This window comes from Eptatretus burgeri, chromosome 1, assembly GCF_056783735.1.
Source record: "Eptatretus burgeri isolate ZD-2024b chromosome 1, Ebu_testis_v1, whole genome shotgun sequence".
NCBI classification, from domain to species: domain Eukaryota; kingdom Metazoa; phylum Chordata; class Myxini; order Myxiniformes; family Myxinidae; genus Eptatretus; species Eptatretus burgeri.
The window spans coordinates 154,570,064-154,591,289 of NC_140961.1; the positions used below are offsets into that span (position 1 = coordinate 154,570,064).

Sequence of the window (21,226 nt, forward strand, 5' to 3'; positions counted from 1 at the left end):
AGGATTCTCAGTCGACGACTGGCTTTTGGAGGCAAGGTTGGAAATGTGACTTTCCCAGGAAAGGTCATGGCAGATAGTGAGACCCAGAAGCTTGAAAGAAAAGACTTCTTCCAGAGGATTGTTGAGAAAGTGGATGGGGGTTTTGTAAACGGTCCTTTCGAAGAGACATAGTGAGAGTGTGAGATTTGTCTGGATTGAAAGACATGTTCCACGTGTTGGACCAGTTTGTGATTTTATCCAGATCTGCAGTGAGCGAAGAAGCTGCTGCTTGCCGGTCTGAGGGATGACAGATGGTACGGCAGAGGGTGGAGTCATCGGCAAAGAGAAATAGAGGATTTTCCAGAGAGTCCGAGAGATCATTGATGAAAACCAGAAAAAGAACAGGGCCCAGAACGCTACCTTGAGGAACTCCAGCCTGCACAGGAAGAGGGGATGAAAGAACTCCATTTAGGGCCACACGTTGACTGCGACAGGAGAGGAAGTCTGCGAGCCATGAATGGAGATGGCCTTGAATACCATGGGAAGAGAGTTTGGTGAGTAGGGCAGGGTGCCAGACTGTGTCAAAAGCACGTGATATGTCCAGGGATACGGCTCGGATTTCCTGTCTGGCATTGAGGACCTCCATCCATTGATGGGAGAGCAGTAGCAGCATATCTAGGGTAGAGTGACCTGGTCTGAAACCAAATTGATGATTGGAAATCAAGCCATTGGAGAAGAGGAAGGATTTCATGTCTGAAGCGATGATGGATTCCATAACCTTGCTGATGATTGGGAGAAGGCTGATTGGTCTATAGTTACAGGGATCTGTTTTTGCACCTTTTATGCAGGGCAGTGATGTTAGCAGATTTCCAAGCAGATGGCAGATGACCTTGGGAAAATGAGAGGGTGAATAGAACAGAGAGAGGGTGAGCAAGAGCAGAAGAGCAGGTTTGAGGACACGTGGGCTGATGCCGTCTGGACCGGTTGCAGAATCTGACTCGAGGTTTGAAAGCAAGCTCTCCACCTTGTCAGGAGAAAAGGATACAGAGTCCAGGGACAGTTGGGTGCGACTGGGTAAAGTGGGTAGAGATAGTGATGGGTTTGGGACACAAGATTTAGCTGCAAACACCGAGTTTAGACATTCAGCTTTATCACGTGTGGAATCAGCAGTGCGGCCATTTGAGGTAAGGGAGGGGATGGAGGGGGAACATACACCATAAACAGATTTGATTAAACGCCACCAGGATTTTGAGGAGGGAGAGAGGTTTGAGAGTTCAGACTTGAGATGAGAAAGATGTTGTTTTCTGGCTCTCCTGAGGGTAGCTACACACTTGTTCCGAGCTTTGTGGAAAGAACTGAGATTGCCCTCAGTTGGGTTTGCTTTCCATGAGGCAAAGGCAAGTTGTTTCAGGACAACTGCCTCGCCACAAGCTTCAGTAAACCAAGGGCGGGAGGAAGGGTAAGACAACTGAACACGAGAGGGGATAAATCTGTGCATGAGGGAGAGCAAGTTTCTTTGAAAGAATTCCCAGGATGAGTTGATGTTTGAGAAAGTAGTGATAGGGAGACCAGTCTGTAAGTTTGATGGCTGCTCGAGACCCTGCCAGTCGGCTTGAGTGAAATGCCAGACTCGACGGCGGTGAGGTGGTTCTCTGATAACAGCCAGAGAGATGTCCACTTTAACAAGGACGTGGTCAGAAGAACCAATTGGAGCGAAGGAAGAGCAGCAGATATTGTCAGGGAAATTTGTCAAAATCAGATCCAGAAGAGATGGAGTACCATTGGTTGAGATCCGGGTCGGGAAGTTGGACCGATTGAGTCAGTCCCAATGAGTCACAGAAAGCTTTTGCTGATGTCCCATGGCAGGTGAGAGAGGTACCCACACCTAGCCAACTGGCGTGATGACAATTGAAGTCGCCACATAAGAGGAAGAGAGAGTTTGGATGAGAAGATAGAAGATGGTCCATGTTTTCGGAGAGTGAGGTGTAGATGGAGTCATCACTGTTCGGTGGACGGTACAGTACACATATAAACATGAGGTGGGAGTGGAGGGGAAGCCGAAGCCAGAGGTATTCCTGGGGGTGTGGGGGAGTGAGAGCAGTGCAGGGAGAGTGAGGAATAGAGTCTTTGATGAAGAGAGCAACACCTCCACCAGGACGAGGCTCAGGTCTGTCATACCGTAAGAGGGAGTAACCAGGGAGAGATACTTGGGAGTCAGACACGTCTTGGGAGAGGAAAGTTTCTGTTAGGCAGATAATGTCTGGTTTGTCAGTGGCAACCTGCATGGAAAGATCTGAAAGGTTTGAGCGAAGGCCCCGGATATTTGAGGTCCACACTTTTAATGAAGAGGTAGGGGAGGAGGATTTGGGTGCAGGAGGTGGAGGGGGCGGGGAGGGTAGGACGAGGGACGAGGGGGGAGGTAAGGAGGGTTGCTGAAGGAGTGGGGTATTGCAGAATAGCGGGGGAGGGGGCGGAATGAGGAGGAGAAACGGCGCTGTGGTGCTGGGAGAGAGGGGGGACAAGAGACAAGGAAGATGGCAGTTGAGTATTTGAGGAGGTGGAGTGAAGAGATGGAGGTGAGAGGGCAGTGGAGGGAGGCAGGTTGGTGGATGAGAGGGGGGGCAACTTAGAGAAGGAAGAGTGAGGGGGATGAAAGGTGGGAGAAAGGTGAGGGGGGAATTTTTGGAAAGAGGTGAGAGGGAGGCTTGGAGGGAGAAGAGTGGGATGGTTGTTTTGGGAGGGAGAGTGAGAGGTGAGAGGGAAGAGTTGGCACTGAAGTTGGAAAAAAAGAATGGTTGATGGAAAGCGAGCATCCATGGCAAACTGTGGTTTTTAAAAGTTTTAGGTCAGAGATGCGATTTAACACAATTCTTGATGGATGCAATGAAGGCGAATTCAGAGCATGGAGAGAAGAAGCGCTGTAATAGTTGGATTTTTTAGGCAAGGAATGAAGGAGAGGTCGAAATGAAAGCAGTCTGTTGAAATAGCAGAAGAGTAGTGCATTGTGAAACAGTAAAGAGTACCACATGTGAGAGAGAGGAAGATGAAGCATCATAAGATCGTTTTTGTTGTTAATATTAATGTATGAGAGAGTTCAACAGATTAGGTCATGGAAATGTAAAAAAAAAATATTGGCACCCTTGCACTTTTTTTCAAATAAAGCACCACTTCTTCCAGAAAATTGTTGAAATAAAAAAATATTTTGGTATCCACAGATGCATTTCTTTGGTTTGCAATGGAACAAAACAAAAAAATCGTGAAAAAATTGAGTAAATCGTAGCTTATTCCACACAGAAATCCTGAAATGGCCATGGCAATATTATTTGCACCTTTTAGAAGTTGTTTCAAATAATTAGATTTCAAGCAGGTCATTCTCCTTTACTTTGGAATTGAACTCAGCTGTGGTGAGTTGCAGGTGCTTGCAATATAAAACTCACTCATTCTACCAGTTTGAATTGAGAAAAAGAGTCATTCTGCTATTTTGTGTCATGGTGTGTACCACAATGAGCATGGAGAAAAGAAAGAAAACCAGAAAATTGTCTGTGGAGGTCAGACACAAGATTGTAGCCAAGCAGGCACAATCTCAAGGCTACAAGTCCATCTCCAGAGACTTTGATGTCCATGTGTCCACCGTACGCAATGTTATCAGGAAGTTTAAGATCCATGGCACTGTAGACAACCTCCCTTGTCATGGCCACAAGAGAAAATATGATCGAAGATTGCAGGGAAGAATTGTTTTAGTGGTGGACAAGGCACCTCGATCAACTGCCAAACAGATTCAAGCTGACCTTCAGAAACAAATTGTGACAGTTTCAACTCGCTACATCTGTCGCCAACTGAATGAAAGTTGGTTTTATGGTAGAAGACCCACTGATAAGAGGATACATAAGAAAGCCCAACTGGAGTTTGCCAAAACACACCTGAACAAGCCAAATTCATTCTGTGAGAATGTCCATTGGACAGATGGGATCAAATTAGAGCTTTCTGGTAAAGCACATAATCTCTATGTTTGCAGAAAACAAAATGAAGCCAAACAAACAAATGAAAAATCACTCAAAGCGACAACTGGCAAAACAGCACAAAGCAGAATGGTACTTGGTAGTGCGCATACCTCTGCCAGGTTGAATAGTTCACGTTTTATATCCCACTGATGGGCTAGATCCAACTTAAAATCTAATCTGCTAGTTCTTGCCACCTAACCAACAAATCCACAACTTTTTGAGACATAATATGTATGTATGTATTGTGTATATATATATATATATATATATATATATATATATATATATATATATATATATATATATATATATATATATATATATATATATATATATATATATATATATATATATATATATATATATATATATATATATATATATATATATATATATATATATATATATATATATATATATATATATATATATATATATATATATATATATATATATATATATATATATATATATATATATATATATATATATATATATATATATATATATATATATATATATATATATATATATATATATATATATATATATATATATATATATATATATATATATATATATATATATATATATATATATATATATATATATATATATATATATATATATATATATATATATATATATATATATATATATATATATATATATATATATATATATATATATATATATATATATATATATATATATATATATATATATATATATATATATATATATATATATATATATATATATATATATATATATATATATATATATATATATTATATATATATATATATATATATATATATATATATATATATATATATATATATATATATATATATATATTGACACATACATGCACACATACATATATTTATTTTGCGCTATCTAATAATTTTAGAAATCAGGCCTGTGATGGCCATTTGGTTGAATTTACCGACCTGATATGCAAATCTTGTTCAAATTTCAAGTCAATCATGTGCAAATTGAGGATTTTAGAAAGTTATCCTAAGTTGGTGATTTTTTGGCATGTGCTTACCTCAAAAATAATTGGGGCTTGAAGTCAGTAAGCTGATATGCAAATGGTCTTCAAATTTCAAGTCAAATCGGTTGAAAATTAACAAATTTAGAAATTTGGCCCATGTTGATGTTTTGGCCTATATTGACCTTTTTGCTGACACTGACCTCAAAAATAAAAAGTGGTTGAATTGATTGACGTGCTATGTAAATCCTCTTCAAATTTCAAGTCAATCTGATGAAAATTGAGGATTTCAGAAATTTTGGTTCAAATTTGCCTTTTGACCTGTTTTTCTCAAAATCAGAAGGTGGTTGAATTCAATGATCTGAGAAGCAAATGCTCTACAAATTGTAAGTTAATCAGATTAAAATTAAGATTATAGAAATTTTCCCTAAGTTGATTTTTTGATCGATGTTGACCTTAAAATTAATAGGTAGTTGAATTCAGCACCCTGATGTGCAAATGGTCTTCATACTTCAAGTCATTTGGATGAAAATTGCCAATTTTTGGAAACAATTTTAAAATTTGGCCAATGTTGGGTTCACCTGCTGGCCGATGTTGACCATTTGACCTCGTTTAATCTCTAGCGCATTGAATTCCTTGACGTAATATTATATGCAAATCCTGTTCAAATTTCAAGTCAATCAGATGAAAATTGACAATTTTGAGAAATTTGGCCTATGTTGACCTTTTGGCCTATGTGAACCTCCAAAGTAATTGGTGGTTGAATCTGGTGATCTGAATTATATGTCCTCTTCAAATATCAACTCAATCTGATGAAAATTGATGATTTTATAAGATTGACCTTGAGTTGACGTTTGACCTTTTGACCTCAAAAATAGTTGGTTTACAAATTCAGCGATGCACTCTGTAATTGCTGCTTAATTTCAGGTTAATCGGATGAAAATAGATTATTTTTCAGATGAAATTTGATGATTCTAGAAGTTTGACCTTGAGTTTACCTTTAACCTCAAAAATAGTTGCTTTCCAAATTCAGTGATGGACTACTGAACTCTTGTTCTACTTTCAATAGCATGTAAATTGATGATTTTTCAGTTGAAAATTGATGATTTTATAAGTTTGACCTTCAGTTGCCCTTTGACCTTTTGATCTCAAAAATAGTTGGTTTTCCAATTCAGTAATGCACTTTGCAATTGCTGCTTGATTTTCAAGTCAATTGGATGAAAATTGACAATTTTTCAAATAAAATTTGATTTTAGAAATCTGACATTGAGTTGACCTTTGACCTTTTGACCTCAAATATAGTTGGTTTCACAATTCCGTGACAAAGTATGCAAATCTTGTGTTAAATTTCAAGTGAATTGGATGAAAAATGACGATTTCTGAAATTTGACCTCAAAATGACCTTTGCTTTTCAGTTGAGACTACCTCTACAACAGTTTAGAATTGTGACCTGGAGGTGACACACAGACAGAACAAGAAGACGACATCATGCACAGCACTATACTTGCAGAATCCCAAAAACAATTTTGACATCAAAAATAATTGGAGGTTGAATTCAACGATCAAATATTCAACTCCCCTTCAAATTTCAAGTTCATCGGATGAAAATTGACAATTTTAGAAATTTGGCCTGTTTTTATTTTGCCATTTGTGGACCTCCAAAATAATTGGCTGGTTGAATTCAGTGATGCGGAATATATAAACTCTTCAAATTTCAAGTCAATTGGATGAAAATTGAGGATTTTAGAAATACCACCTTAGTCGTTGACCTTTGGGCTATGCTGATATTTTTGTCCATGTTCACCTCAAAAACAATTGGCGAATTGAAATTAGTGGCCCGACATATAAATCCTCTTCAAATATCAAGTCAATCGGATGAAAATTGAGGATTTTGGAAACATTAGCTGTTGACCTTTGGCCCATGTTGACCCTTTGACCTCAACAACAATGTGCTTCTTCCTTATGACAAACTCTACCACATGGTGAAGTTTCGTGAAGGTCATTTTAAAATTGTGACCTGTCGGTGACAAACAGACAAACATAAAACAGACAGAATACCAAAATCAACAGACCAATATTCTTGAAAATCTTCGATTTTGCAAGTAATAAAGAAAATGACCAAATATCAAGACCTCAAAAATTGAAATGAAAATATCGAAATTCTACCAGTCATCTTTGGAGTTGTTAGGCTTCGATCCACCTTCTGAAAATCAGCATATGGAGATAACACACACACACACACACACACACACACACACACACACACACACACACACACACACACACACACACACACACACACACACACACACACACACACACACACACACACACACACACACACACACACACACACACAACTGAGGTTACAGATATAATGGTAAATCACCTATCTAATCTTATTCATTAACATAGGAACATGGGACAGACAGGCACAAGGTTAATGAGACAGATCAGAGAATGTAAGCTGAGCCATGGGGAATAATTAGCTCATCCTTAATGTAGTTCCGAGGAGCTTATCCGATGGCGCATCGTCCGTCCGTCCACAAATACTTTCAACTTCTTCTCTGAAACTACACATTCGATTTTGATGAAACATTACCACAACGTTCAACACTGTGTACGGAACAAAGTTTGTTCATGTCATAAAGAATAAAAAATATATAAAAAATTGTGCCTGAAGGGGGTTCACAGGGGTTGCCCCCCAAAAGAGGTATTTGCTTTCTTCTTCGAAACTACACACACAATTCCGTTGAAACTTCACCACAGCCTTTGTCACAAGTGATGTACCAAAGTTTGTTCACGCCATTAAAAATAAAATAAAATAAAATAAAAATCCTGAGGTATTTATTTTCTTCTCCGTCACATATTTTGTGTCATCCATGCCGACCAGTAGTTCCCTAGTTATCTTACCCAGCTGGTACCAGGTGAGTGCCCAGGGGTACTGCCCCTTTGTTTTGTATTGTTTTTAGCTGTTTTCATCAGTTTTAGTATACGGAGAAGAAGAAATAGTTATAATAAACAGCGAATGCGGACGTGGACTGGCTTTACATTTTCAGATACTTTCTAGTTTTCATTGAAATGAAATTGCATATGATTTAATTTCCACCTTGTTTCACCTCACGAAGAGGATGCTTGATGACGAGTGCTTCTTCACCAAGGTTTGCATTCACACAAGTTTTAGCTTTTGTTTTATCTCAGGAATGTCGAATTTATCAACAACCTCGGTGATTTGGTGAAGTTTGATGAAAATGGAGATCCATCTGGAAACTCGTATGAATTGATTAACTGGCAAATGGATGAGGAGGGTCAAGTGCAGTTTAAAATTGTTGGTGATTTCAAGTCATCAGCTCCTCCAGAGAAACAACTCCACATTACCAACAACACAATCTTATGGAATGATGGAACTCACAAGGAAAGTAGTTATTCAGTTGTCTGTGATATGTGTTTATACTGTATGTCTGTGTGCACGTTTGAACAGCGATTCGGTTCGGTTATGTCACACATCTAACTGGCGTGAAAATTTCATCCAGATTTTTGCATATGTGGTTTATTTTATTGTTCTGTGCCTATAATTTGAGAAAAAAAATTGTTTGACATTTTTCTGAGGCCATCTTCATGGTATGGCAGCAGCTATCTTAATAATGGACTAAAATTAGTGTAAATTTTACCGATATAATATAATTATCAATTTAGAACTGCATTGAAAATTTTTCTGAGGGGATTATCAGATTGGATAAGGTTTATATGCATATGTTTGTCTGATAAATACATGGGAAGAATTGATTTTATGATTTTAGACTGGCCTTTTTATGATATTTTATGATAAAATTGGCACAAAACCCTACGAACCAACCTTCTGGTATTTTATAATATATTGTTGGATTCCTTGTTGAGCAGGTTATTTAATTTTGTATATGTTTCAGTGTTTTATGTAACTGCATGTAATTTCTCGTTTCACCATATTAAATCCAGAGAGGACATGTCTTTTTATTTTTTTCAGATCATGGATGCCGAGAAAGCAGATACACACACTAAATGAGCTCGACTGGAAACGGACTATTCACGCTGTATCATCTGCCAGGGCATGAGCTTTGAGAATGTGATAACCAAGCTAAAGGATGATAGCATAAATAAACTGCTAAATGTTGTAAACAAAAGAGCAGGATATGGTGAGAATGAGTTTGTATTTTTTGGAGGATCGGCTTCAGGGCACCTTTCGAACAGACATGAAGGATAATAGCGTTTTATGATAACTGTACAAGTGCACTACACATCACACGATCAGAAGAGCGTCATATAAGGGCTCTTGCCAATGAAGATACTGGTCTGCTTTGGAGAAGGAAAGGACGGCTAGCAAAGTCATAGCATGGGCCTCCTGTTGAAATAATTTCAGCAAAGGAGACATTCACCAGATCTTGGAAATCATCATTTGAGGTAACTGTATTTTTGCCAGGAATCAAGATTTGTCAAGGATGATCTTCATGTGTGCTGAGGTCATCAAGTTGGCAAAAGAATTGCTCATATTGTAGAGACCTCTGGAAATGAACAGTGGTGTATCCACTATGCTGAACTGATAGCTCTTTCCGATTCTCTGTCAATGGAGATTCTTTACCATAAAGCTTGCAAGACAAAATTGGCAAAATTATCAAGGATCATCCCCTGCAACATCATCAGAAGAAACTCTTGAACAGACAATAAACTTTGTTGCTGCCGAAATGCAGTTTTGCAGTCAGTTGATTAAGAGACTAAACCAAGGGGAAATAATTCCAATTGCTGAAGCTCAACAGGACTATGAGAATATTATGAGACACCACGGTCAAAGCAGAACTTTGGAGAAAGCCGCTCTCAGAGGTGGTGGAAAAGCAACACGAAGAACAGGCACAGTTCAGTCGACCAAATACTCATTCAGAACCAAGCCTGACCCATTCTGTGAAAACTGGGAATGTTTTTTTTTTCCAGATTCCCAGTGTCAAATGATGCCTCACCATCCAATTATTTTTTTTTTTTTACAGTTGATCTCGATGAAAATTTTTTTTTTCCAAGAGACAGAAGATGAACAGCCAGTCTGTGTTTGGTTGGACTTGGACCTATACAAACATGTGTTGAAGTTGACATTCCTGGATGAAAAGTATGCTGGTAAATGGGATCCATCTCCTGGACAGTTCCATGTGACCATATGTGCTCTTCGATGTCTGGGTGTCATGGTTGAAGGCAGCGGGCTTGATACAGCATGGTTCGAGGCTGACTTGTACAGCAGTGTTACTGTGATGCAGATCTTGAATGACAAACACCTTGAACCATTAAGTGTCACGATCACTTGGAAGGCCCTGCATGATCTATGGCTGGAGGCTTTCTTCAAAAAATATGGCCAAATTTCTGAAAGCCTGATAGATGACCTCAAGTCCTTAGCTGATGCTTGTGACAGTGACCAATCTGTTCAGGATGAATACTCATACCTCTTGCAAACCTTGACATCAATGGATATTCAAACATTGGTTGATGAATTTGATGAATCCAGGTCAAAATACCAAGTGTACCCATCGTTTTGCATGTACATGAGACAAGTTCAACTTCTTTTTGCATTCCTCCATGGTACCCATCAGAAAGACGAGAACCTGCACCTCTATTCTCTTGAAAAATTGTGCATTTAGTTATTTGCCTACAACAGGCTTGATTATGCACAAAATGTCTCTGAATACATTGCCCAAATATATGATTAGGAGAAAACGAACCTCCAGATTTGGAATTTTTTTCAAAGAAGGTGGATTCACGATTGAAACTGGCAAGATTATGTTCACAGCTATTGGAGTAGACCAGGCACAGGAGCATGTAAACAAAATGCACAAAGGCGAGGGAGGTAGTTTGGTGGAGAGGTCCAACCAAAAGTGAAAACCCTATATAATTTAATAGATCATTTATTATACAAAAACACATATATTTGGAAAGAAGAGCTTGTCTCAAGAGTCCAAACAGATCTGTGCCTCTGAGCCAGAATACATGGCCTTTTATACAATTGGAAAATTGGGAGGGGTCAGGGGGCTTGGTTAATCTATACCAAACTGCAAGAACGCTTTGTTTGCACATGTCCTTTAAGCAAAGAGAAAACAATCTTGTGCATAATTAAAGCAAATAGTGCTGTGAAAGAATGCATGTCTTCTTTCAGGGTGTGTACGCAGAGAAAACCTTCATTTAATTTAGGCAATGGTAAGCGCTTATCTCAGCATGCATATGGAGTATCTGGTTTGCACAGCTTTTGCAGAACAATCAGAGGTCCATGACCTCTGCAGTTCGATGAGACTCCTGTTTGATAAATGCACAATGGGAAGCCAAAGTTCATGTTTGTACAACTTTGCAATTCAATGGGAGGCCAGAGTTAATGAGACAGATGCCTTTGTGACCTAGACTCTCCAGCGTCACCAAAGTAATTCTCCCAAATTTGCGAACCACATGAAAGGTAGAAAATTATATTGTTACATACTTAACTAACATACTATATCTATTCATTTATAAATCTACCTTCAGTATTGTTACGTATGAAAAAAGGGGGGGGGGGGAGGATATGCATTCAAAGGGTAATTAGGATGTTTAATTAGGTATGCCATGCTGTACGAGTTATACCAGGATCTCGATGTAATGAAGTAGTGATTTAGTGGTGATAGATTGTCTCGTAAATGTCCATTTCTTTGAGGGGGAAATGATAATTGTCATGTAATTAGATAGGGAGACGGGTTAGATTAAGTGTTGATGCGTATTCCCTTTTGGTATTTCCTGGAGGCTTGCCATGACGTGACAGAACGGTGCTGAAGATGGCTCCGCCCCCACTCCCCATTGATGACCATTGGCCGAGGGCCGCAGATGGAGGCCCAATGAGGCGCTCTGTTGGAAGTTACAAAGACCCTGGAGCATGGGGCGGCCTGATTGGAGGATTGAGAGAAAGGGAGGAGATATATCTGTGGATGGCTCCGCCCCTTGATGACAATTGGTGGAAGGCGGCAGGTGGAGGACCAATTAGGTGCACCGTTGGAAGTTGCAGACACTCGTGAGCATGAAACGATCTGATTGGGAGAGAAAAGATATAAAAACAGCTGGCGGGATTTGTTCACCCTCTCTCTCCCGCTCTCTCTTGCCCTTGCTCGTTACTCATTCGTTGTGCCTCGTGCCTCGTGCCCTTGCTTGTGCCTCGTGCCTCACCTCGTGACAGAATAAAAGGACACGGAAATGTGTGGGACAAAATGAAGAAGGTCAAAGTACAAACGTGGACATCAGATAGAAAGGAGATAAGATCAAAACATGGAACACAAGAAATTGTGATGAAGGAATCTGCATCGATGTTGGCTCACCTTCTTATCATATCACGATCTTCCTGTGATGTTGACCTGAAAGAAGTAGTTAGAATGTATAAAATTTCTACAATGAACAATGTACTCATGCAAGCTGGAGGTCTACTGCATCCATGCACAGACAAGTTACAACTGGCTCATGAGCTCATTCATCAGATGGATACAGATCCTGACTATCTGTATCCATCTAATGGACAATTAATTAAATGTATTTGGACAATTAATGAATGATTTTGGCCAAGTAATTGAATATAATGAACTGGAAAACATGACCTGTAACTCAATAAATATTATCTAAATTATTTGGGTTGTTCCTGCATAAATAAATGAAATAAACAATAAAAAGTAAAACAAACTGTTGGCCATTTTGAATTTATTAATCATCAAAATTACAACAAAAAAGTTTAAATCGCATTAAAATACTTTTAAAAAACTTATTTCTCTCTCACTGGACCATCATCTCCATCATTACAAGAGTAATAAAATAAAATGTGTAATAACTAATTGATGTATGGAGAGTTTCAAATGAAATTCACGATGGCCACCATTCTGTTAATACAACATTGAGAAAAATGTAAAACATGATTTTCAGGAATTTTGGGTCACAAACTGTCTAACAAATCGCTTGAGTAAAAATCTACATGAAATTTTCACGAAATGATGTCACTGAACAGACCAAGGAGGTGTTTAAGCATTTGATGGCAAATTCCATTTGTAAGTTTATCTGTAAACAATTTTGAACATGTTAAAAAAATAAAAATTAATTTCTCTTGTTCATGAAATCATGAATATTTTTAACAGGTTCCAAGGTCTGTTTGCAGTAATCCTTGCAAACGAAGTACACGGAAAGTGAGACAAAAAGGGGAGCCTTTCTGTTGCTTTGACTGCATTCCCTGTGGTGATGGGACATACTCTAACACAACTGGTATGCACTTCAAAATAATATTTACATATACTGTATTTCCACTTTTGGGCCACTTTTATACCTTTGTCTTTGTTTTGCAGTGGTAGAAAGCTCTTGGAGAAGTTTGTTCAGAAATTGGATGCCAGGCAAAGACTTGAATTACTTTATCTTTAAACGCAAGTACTTCATTACTTGGTACGTTAGCATGATTTACAAGGACATTTGGATAAAATAGACCAGGGTTTCTCAACCGGGGGCCCGTGTCCGCCCAAAGGGGCCATGAGCGGACGCCGAAAAACTGCGAGTCAGAATGCAGAAGCTTGTAATGTACAAATAAGGTGACGAGTCTCTGGTCATACTGTCAAAGTAAAAAGGGTAGATGAGTTTAACCACGATTTTAAAAGAGAAGGCAGAGCCAACAGAGCATTCATAGTAAACCAATGTTTACAAAAACGTTAGAATCTTTTTTTTTCAAATTTTTTCTCAGATGTCGAAGGTTCGAAAATGGAATGACAGCTATGTCAAGTTTGGATTCACGAATGTCAGTCAAGATGGCGTGGACTGCGCGCAATGTCTGCACTGCTCGGTCGTGATGTCAAATCCGTCACTACGTCCTTCCAAGCTTTCAAACCATCGCGACAATATGCATCCCGGAACGAAGGAAGATAATATCGACGCTCTGTCTGCGAAAAGATCACGATATGACTGTGAAGCAACACTTTCCAAATTTGGATTCCGCACAGAAGAAAAACCTGCTCTTCAATCCAGCTACGAAGTGGCATACCGAATTGCGAAGTGTAAGAAGCCGCACACTATTGCTGAGGACCTTATCAAGCCATGTACAGAGAAAATGGTGGAATTGATGATCGGAACAGAGGCGAAAAAGAAGATCCAGCAAGTTTTACTCTCTAATGACATGATCCGACGACGGATTGACGACATGGCCGCTGATGTGTGCCGTCAAGTTTGCTCCGAAATCAAACAAAGCATGCTCCAGGCTAGCCTTCAATTAGACGAGTCTACCGACACTGCCCTGGAGAGGAAGTTGATCGCCGTCGCTCGCTACGAGAGAAAGGGAAAGATGAAGGAAGAGTTGTTGTTCTGCAATACCCTACCAACCACAAAGACAGCGGCAGATATCAAAGCTATTGTGGACTCTTTTTTTTGAAGCTAATGGACTCGGTTGGCAGAATTTCAAGCACATTTGTACTGATGGTGCCCCAGCGATGGTCGGCGTCAGAGGAGGGTTCGTCATGCTTGTGAAGAACGAATGGCCTCATGTGACGTCCTCCCACTGTTCACTACACCGATACGCTCTGGCGTCAAAGACTCTTCCGCCTCGTTTGCTGGAAGTCATGGACGTCGCGCTCAAAGTGATCAACTTCATTCGTGCGAAGGCCAAAAATCATCGGCTCTTCCAACTCCTGGCCAACGAAATGGGAGTGGAACATGTTGGTCTTCTGTTCCACACCAAAGTCCGTTGGCTATCGAGGGGGAAATGCCTCTCTCGGCAGTATGAACTCTGGGTTGAGGTGGAATTCTTCCTGCGAGACAACGAAAACAACCTCCATGTCCACTTCGACAATGAAGAGTTCGTCATGATGCTCGCGTACCTGGCCGATATATTCCGCCGACTCAATGAAATGAACCAGTCCTTGCAAGGCTGTAATGTGACAGTCAGTGCCGTTCAAGAAAAGCTTGCTGGAATGTCTGCAAGAATGGAAGTCTGGCAGGCACGAATCAAGGCCAGGTCCACTGCCTCGTTTCCTTTCTTGGACGAGGACCTGCAGACGCAGAGGATTGAGCTTCCCGTCGGCATCAAAGATTGCATCACTGGACATCTCGACAATCTCTCCGCTGAGTTCAAATCGTATTTCGATGATGCACTGTTGGATGTTCCATGGCAGAAAGACCCGTTTAACGCCAAAATTGAACCTACTGAAGACGAAGCAGAGGAGCTGGCAGAGTTGAAGGTTTCAAAAGCAATGAAGCTGGTCTTCAGTAACAAAGAAGACCACTCCACCTTCTGGTTGTCTGTTCAGGATGCATATCCACTACTCAGCAAGAAGGCATCCGTAAGGCACATTCAATTCGCCACAACATATCTTAGCGAATCTAGGTTTTCTGACCTTGCGACCATTAAAACGAAGTCCAGAAACCGTCTTGACGTTGGGAACGATATTGGCCTTGCTGTGTCCAAGACGGAGCCGGACATAAGAGGCCTCGTCAGACAAGCCCAACAGCAAGTGTCTCATTGATTGTATTGCTTCGAAAATGTTTACTTTGAGTTATCTTTTAAGACTGAGTAAATATATTTCATAAAACGAAATCTGCATCTTTTATTGAAGGGCAGGGGGACCACGAATGTTCAGCGACTCAGTAGGGGGGCTATGGGCCATCAAAGGTTGAGAAACGCTGAAATAGACAGACACAATTTGTATGCCCTCTTTGGTTTAAATAATGATATGCGCCATCCAAGGCCAGGGGTTCAGATTGGAAAAGTAAGAGACCAACCCAGGTTTTTTTCATTTTGTGATAGAATTAAGAGATTTGTACAATGTACAAACTTATGGAAATAATAAAAACGAAAGGAAAGTCACATTATTTATTCAGATATTTCAAACGGTTAGACATTGGAGAATGATGACATTGAGGAATTATTTTTTATCACAAAAGCTCATTTGAAAGATTGATTAATTCCAACCTGATGGTGAATAGTCATCGGACAGCATATTCAATAAAAAATCGCACGTTTGGATAAATAATGAGGTAAGATGGTGGTTCAATGCTAACTTCAAGTCCAAGAAGGATGAGTCTCCTACTTACGTGGCCTTGATCTTCTGAATATTTTTTTTACCATTTCAACACTGTTCAAACACAGTTCAGACCTTGTTAGGTAGTACAAAATTAAAAAAAAAACATGATACAAAATAAAATAAAAAGCAAATAAGCAAACACCTTAACCTCATTAATGCTACGACACCATGGTATGTCCTAAAAGGAAGGGGAGAAGAAAGAAGGAGGAGAGGCAGCAGGAAAACACTGAGTCGGAGGGGGCAAAGACTGAAGGGGGAGGGAGAGAAAGAGAGAAAGAGAGAAAGAGAGAAAGAGAGAAAGAGAGAAAGAGAGAAAGAGAGAAAGAGAGAAAGAGAGAAAGAGAGAAAGAGAGAAAGAGAGAAAGAGAGAAAGAGAGAAAGAGAGAAAGAGAGAAAGAGAGAGAGAGAAAGAGAGAAAGAGAGAAAGAGAGAAAGAGAGAAAGAGAGAAAGAGAGAAAGAGAGAAAGAGAGAAAGAGAGAAAGAGAGAAAGAGAGAAAGAGAGAAAGAGAGAAAGAGAGAAAGAGAGAAAGAGAGAAAGAGAGAAAGAGAGAAAGAGAGAAAGAGAGAGAGAGAGAGAGAGAGAGAGAGAGAGAGAGAGAGAGAGAGAGAGAGAGAGAGAGAGAGAGAGAGAGAGAGAGAGAGAGAGAGAGAGAGAGAGAGAGAGAGAGAGAGAGAGAGAGAGAGAGAGAGAGAGAGAGAGAGAGAGAGAGAGAGAGAGAGGTGTCAATAGATAGATAGATATAGACAGATACACACAGACAATAACATAGTTCTGAATCAAGTCATAGCTTAAACAGCTCAAGTAGATTGCATTAGAATTCAGTGAAGAACGCACCAAAACAAATAACCTCCATTAACTTGCATACCACTTCAATGCATTGGAGATCATTGCTTAGCTTTTTTCCACTTTTAAATGGAAATACAATTCTGGGGCTCAGACTTTCAAATAAATATAAGACAAGTTTATTAAAGTTCATTCCAACAAGCAGGGAGAGAAGATATTTCACATATTTATTGTTTTGAATTGTGTGCAGATTCTCCCAACTGCTATTCCTGTCCAGAGATGTTCTGGTCGACGAAGGAAAGGAATGGTTGTGCACAGATGCCTATCGAGTTTTTAGACGTTTCTGACCCACTAAGTGTTATTCTGCTGGCATGTACTGCTGTGGGACTTGTGTTTACAATATTCATCAGTGTGATGATGTATCTGCTTGATGAGATGAGAATGGGAATTGGACTTTTACTTTTGGCACTGACAAGTTGCTTTGTTTGTACTATTAGTTTTGTTGGTGAGCCAACAGATGCAACCTGCACAATACGGCAAACACTTGCCTCCACTTCCCTTGTGCTTGTCATTTCTTGTGTTATAAGCAGGACCTATGGAATACTTTTGCAAACCAGAGGTAAGATTTCATACTGCAGCCTTAATTGAGCAATTATTAATTATGAGCAAATATGACCCGTCGCTTCGCTGATGTGGATATTATGGGGTTGGGGAGAAAGAGGGGCTGAGAGCGAGGAGGTTTGGGATGAGGGAGGGGGGATGAGAGGATGGAGGGGAGGGGGGAGGAGAGGATGGAGGGGAGGGGAGAGAGAGAAGTGAGGGATGGGGAGAGAGACGAGGGAGGAGAGGAGAGAGAGAGAGAGAGAGAGAGAGAGAGAGAGAGAGAGAGAGAGAGAGAGAGAGAGAGAGAGAGAGAGAGAGAGAGAGAGAGAGAGAGAGAGAGAGAGAGAGGGGAGGGGAGAGAGAGGAGGGAGGGGAGGGGAGAGAGAGGAGGGAAAGGAGGGGAGAGAGAGGAGGGAATGGAGGGGAGAGAGAGGAGAGAATGGAGGGGAGAGAGAGGAGGGAAGGGAGGGAGATGATGGAGGGGGCAAGAGAGGAATAGAGAGGGGGAGTGAGGAGGGGTGTCAGAGATAGGAGGGGTGAGGAAGGGGGAAACTTGGAAGGGGTGGAAGAGCAATGTCTCACCAAACATTGCTCTACAGTCCTGAATGAGGAGGAGTGGGAGTGAGTGAGAAGGATGGCAGAGAGAGGAGGGGAAGGGGAGAAATCAGAGGTAAACACGAGAGGAGGGGATTTTGGACTTGCGTTTGGGAGTGGGGTTTGTGGAGAAGTGGTGAGAGACGTCAGAGAGGGAGAGGGGTGGAGGTGGCAGAGGCAGAGGGGAGAGTGAGGAGAGGGAGACAAGAGGGGGGATTCCTGAAGATGTGTGCCAAGTTTAATGTCCATCTGAGAGACAGCTCACATTGATGAATCAGCTGCCTTTGAAACACTGGGATGACAGTTTATAACTTGGTTGGGATTCAAACCCAGGCTAGACAGCTTAGAGGGAGTGTGCCTACCTCTTGGCTATCCTGCTGTATTGTGGCGATAAAATGTTTTGAATCCACTGAAAACATTTTTTACTCATTGTAGTCCTCTAATTTATTTGGCCTTTCTTATGGCCCTGCCACATCTTGACGATTTAGCCAGAGTATGCCTGACGTATGAAAAATTTGGCAAAAATGCTGGCACATGTCGAATACGTTATGGGTAAGTTTGTATATGTTAAGAGCACGCTGGCCTATGTCGTAGGATGCTGGCATACGATGTAGTATGCTGGCATATGTCGTAGTACGCTGGCATTTGTCATAGTATGCCGAGCTGTCAGACAAATTTTCCATGCTTGAAATTTTTCGACGTATGCCAGCGTATGATTCACACGTTCCGCATAATGCTGACAATAAGTTGTAGGCACGTTACGTGATCGTTGACACACATCGACACGCGTTTCTTGTAAGTTACTCATAAGTCGAAACACGTCGAAGTAAATGTTTACCATATCCGAAACGTATTTCTCACAATCGCGTAATATGCCTAAAACTTATGGCCAGCATATGCGCAACGTGTGTCATACGCCGAGTACGTCGAGAAATTTTCAACATGCTGAAAATCTATCGACGTATTCGGTGTATGACGACGTATGCCAGCATACTGCGACATATGTCAACATACTACGGCATATGCCAGCATGCTCTTAACGTATACAAAACTTACCCATAACCTATTTGATGTGTGCCAGCTTGGTTCGGCAAATTTTTCATACGTCGGCATATGCTGGCTAAAACGTCAAGGTTGACAGCAGCTTCACACTTCGATGTCTCGTGCTGTTATGATTTGAATCGGCGAGCCGCAGCCTATGAATAGCCTACGCCACGTGATCGTCCGCGATAGGCTGACGCACGCTATGCATAAGTTAGACTATCGTTGGGCATAGGTTGTGAACGCCGAGAACATGCTCAGCATTCGTTGGTATAAGTTATCTATTTGTGATTGATACGTTCTGTTTACGTTACTAATACGTTATGCATATGTCCAACACATTATTATACGCCCAAAACTTTTTTTAAAAACTTCAATAATTCAGCGTACGCCAGCGTTTTACATACATTTAGAGACCTTGCCATACGCTGGCTAAAACGTCAAGGTGTGACAGCCCCTTTACATTGGAGATGTCCCCATGGAGAAGTGAGCCGTGGTATAGCCATTTATGCTTGTGAAGATTGAAGCTTGTAGAGCACTCACAAAGTGAGTTAAGTACTCAAGCAAACTTTCCAGAAATGGTTGATGAAGCTTAACAAAAAAAAAAGAAACGAACCGTTTAATCTTTGATATGTATCTGTATATGTTGAAGTGACAGATGAAAGCAAATTACATAAAAAGGGGAAACGTTATGTTAAATATAATTGCTGATTTTCAGTGGGCGAGGCACCACATGACAACGTGGTGCCAAACACAGACGGGGTAATGAACTGAACTTCAGGCTGAACTTTGTTAAAGTCGTTCGATATATTCCGTGGCAGTGTGAATGCTTTTGCAGTGTATCACCATGGCTTGTAAATGAACAATGAAACAACTTGTAGAGTGCTTGCCAAGTAGATTAAGCTCTCAAGCAAGCACTCCAATGAAACGGTTGATAATGGATGGCTGGCTTGGCCAGCGATCGCAAGCTGATCGGTAATGGAACGTATCCTCAAAGAACCAAAACATTGCTAATTTCTTAAGATTTTCCAATTTCACTCCAGATTTCGAAAGATATTTAGTTCACATGATCTATTGCTTATAACTGAAATAATAGTTTGATTATATATTTAATTTCTCCATGAGAGTACATCATGCAAAATCGCATCACATCATGCATAAAATCATCACATCATGCATAAAATCATCAAGAAATTTGTAGGTATTTAAATCAGGCATTCGATAATATGAGTGAGGAAAGTGAAAGAAAAAATATTGATCTTTTTTCATTAAAAAACATTCCAGCCAGTACCAAGTCAGGTCATTGTTCAACAGGCCAAAAAAAATGGCAAATTAAGACCCCTGTGAGGGAGAGCGAGTTGCCTGAGGATGATGCCTTGATAAAAAATAATTAAATAACACCATTAATTATCTTCAAAAGAGGTGTTTAAATTAACTCAAACACCCAACTTTCATTCCTGCACTACTTTTGTAGTTCCACTATAATATGGAGGACACACACACACACACACACACACACACACACACACACACACACACACACACACACACACACACACACACACACACACTATTAAGGACCAGCAAATACCACCATCGCTTCGCAGATGGGAATACTGAGAAGGGGGAGGAAAAGAGTGGTTGAGAGTGAGGGATGAGAGAGAGAATGAGGGGGGAGTGTGAGGAGCTGGACTGGGAAAGAGGGAGGAGTGAGGGGAGTGAGGAGGGGTGGTGGAGTTAGGAGAGGTGGGGGAGTGAGGAGGGAGGGAGAGTGTTGAGTGGGGGAATAAAAGGTAGTGTGAGGTAAGAGGAAGGAATGCAGATATGCAGTGGAGCATTAATTATGATTCATACTGTCTTATCAAAATGTAGCCTGGTGTTGGCGCAGTGGTAAGGGCAGCGGCTTGGGATCCAAAAGGTCCTGAGTTCAAGCCCCGTTGGGCCACTGAATTAATACACCAGGGGGTTGACTCAGCCTGTCATCCTTCCGAGGTCGGCAAAGTGAGTACCAGTGTACTGGGCCGGTGTATACCCCGTTTAAAATAGGTGTACCATATCGCTGTGTCGCAAGAGGCGACCAGGGTTGTGTCAGGAAGGGCATCCGGCGTAAAACATGTGCCAAATCACTATGCGGATCATACGGATGATCCGCTGTGGCGACCC

At 40.6% G+C, this 21,226-nt stretch overlaps 1 protein-coding gene across 1 annotated transcript in view; it reads left to right on the forward strand.

Moving 5' to 3' along the window:
- Window positions 1–13,239, forward strand: part of LOC147035794 (extracellular calcium-sensing receptor-like) — a 32,274-nt gene extending 19,035 nt beyond the window's left edge. Inside the window, exons 5-6 of the mRNA XM_085847504.1 lie at window positions 8,162–11,434; window positions 11,755–13,239. Coding sequence (XP_085703630.1) covers window positions 8,162–8,488 — 327 coding nt within the window. The 3' untranslated portion in view covers window positions 8,489–11,434; window positions 11,755–13,239. The remainder of the gene's footprint in view (window positions 1–8,161; window positions 11,435–11,754) is intronic.
- Window positions 13,240–21,226: the final 7,987 nt, after the last annotated feature.